The sequence below is a fragment of the Aplysia californica genome, unplaced genomic scaffold (genome assembly GCF_000002075.1).
Source record: "Aplysia californica isolate F4 #8 unplaced genomic scaffold, AplCal3.0 scaffold00289, whole genome shotgun sequence".
NCBI classification, from domain to species: domain Eukaryota; kingdom Metazoa; phylum Mollusca; class Gastropoda; order Aplysiida; family Aplysiidae; genus Aplysia; species Aplysia californica.
This window is the reverse complement of record NW_004797559.1, coordinates 25932-27012: the sequence shown is the minus strand read 5'-3', so window position 1 is coordinate 27012 and position 1081 is coordinate 25932. Positions and strand designations below refer to the sequence as shown.

Here is a 1081-nt window from a genome sequence, read left to right as displayed (position 1 = left end):
CCCCCACACACACACACGCACGCACACGCGCGGGCACACACATACAAACATAGAACAACATGAAAACAAAATCAATACTATAGTCCCTCTGAAAGAAAATCAATCAAAATCAACAGACTAAGTCTAAGCAAAAACGAAACCCCATCCTGTCCCCACCCTTCCCTCCTAATACATTCGTCTTGTCTGGCAAAACTATATTCAGACTTCATTACGCTCATTCAATAATTGCCTACGTCATTTTTGAGGCAAACTAAGCTATGGCCACATCTAGATAATTCGTTTTGATTAGGCTACGTCTCCAGATTTCTATCAAAAGTTGTTTTAAATTTTGAATTATTTTTTTCAAAGTTCTTAAAAATCTATGTGTCGTGACTGTTTTGTAAATGCAACAGCTTTTGTTATCTTTCCTAAAACGCCAACAATTTACGACATGGGCAATCATCGAATGAGCGCGACGTAGTTTAATCCAGGTACAACAACATGAAGTGTGTGGCGGCCCCGTCCACCGTCCTGGGAACCTACCTGCCATCTCGACTTGGATCATCTCCACCCACAGCTGAATCTGGCGTTTAGTAGAAACAAAACAAAACAAGTTAAAAACGTTTTAGTAAGAGTTTTACGGCATTTGCAACACAATGAGTTAATATAAGTGCCCAAGATTGAAAGTGTTATAATATCAAACACAAAAGGAAGTTTAGTTTTAATTAAAGTTTTACAGCACTTGCACCACAATGAGGTAGACAGTATGATAGGAAAGAATGAGCAAACCTCATCACGGCACCCACCAACTTTTAAAAATGTTCTTGTGTTGGAAAATTTGGGTTACGGTAACATGAACAATGCACACACGTAAACAATTAGGAGTTTACATTAGCATCAATTACCACAGATATAAACAATTAAGAGGCTACGTTAACATAAATTGACATGCAATATCAAAACCATGCGCACGAAAAACAATTCACAGGTTACACTGACATCACATAACACAATTTTACAATGCAGGAACTCCGAATTTACCGTCCGTCTCCGAAAGGAACGAGCGAAACGAAAGGGATAGAGCCTTGAAAACTTGACCCCC

The 1081-nt window shown here is 38.9% G+C and overlaps 1 protein-coding gene across 1 annotated transcript in view; it reads right to left on the bottom strand.

Annotated features, from left to right (window-relative positions):
* Positions 1 to 1081, bottom strand: part of LOC101859870 (serine-rich adhesin for platelets) — a gene marked incomplete at its 5' end in the record, with an annotated part of 61780 nt that overhangs the window by 37737 nt on the left and 22962 nt on the right. The window contains 1 exon segment of the mRNA XM_013084381.2: positions 523 to 562. Within this exon segment, the coding sequence (XP_012939835.1) occupies positions 523 to 562 (40 nt within the window).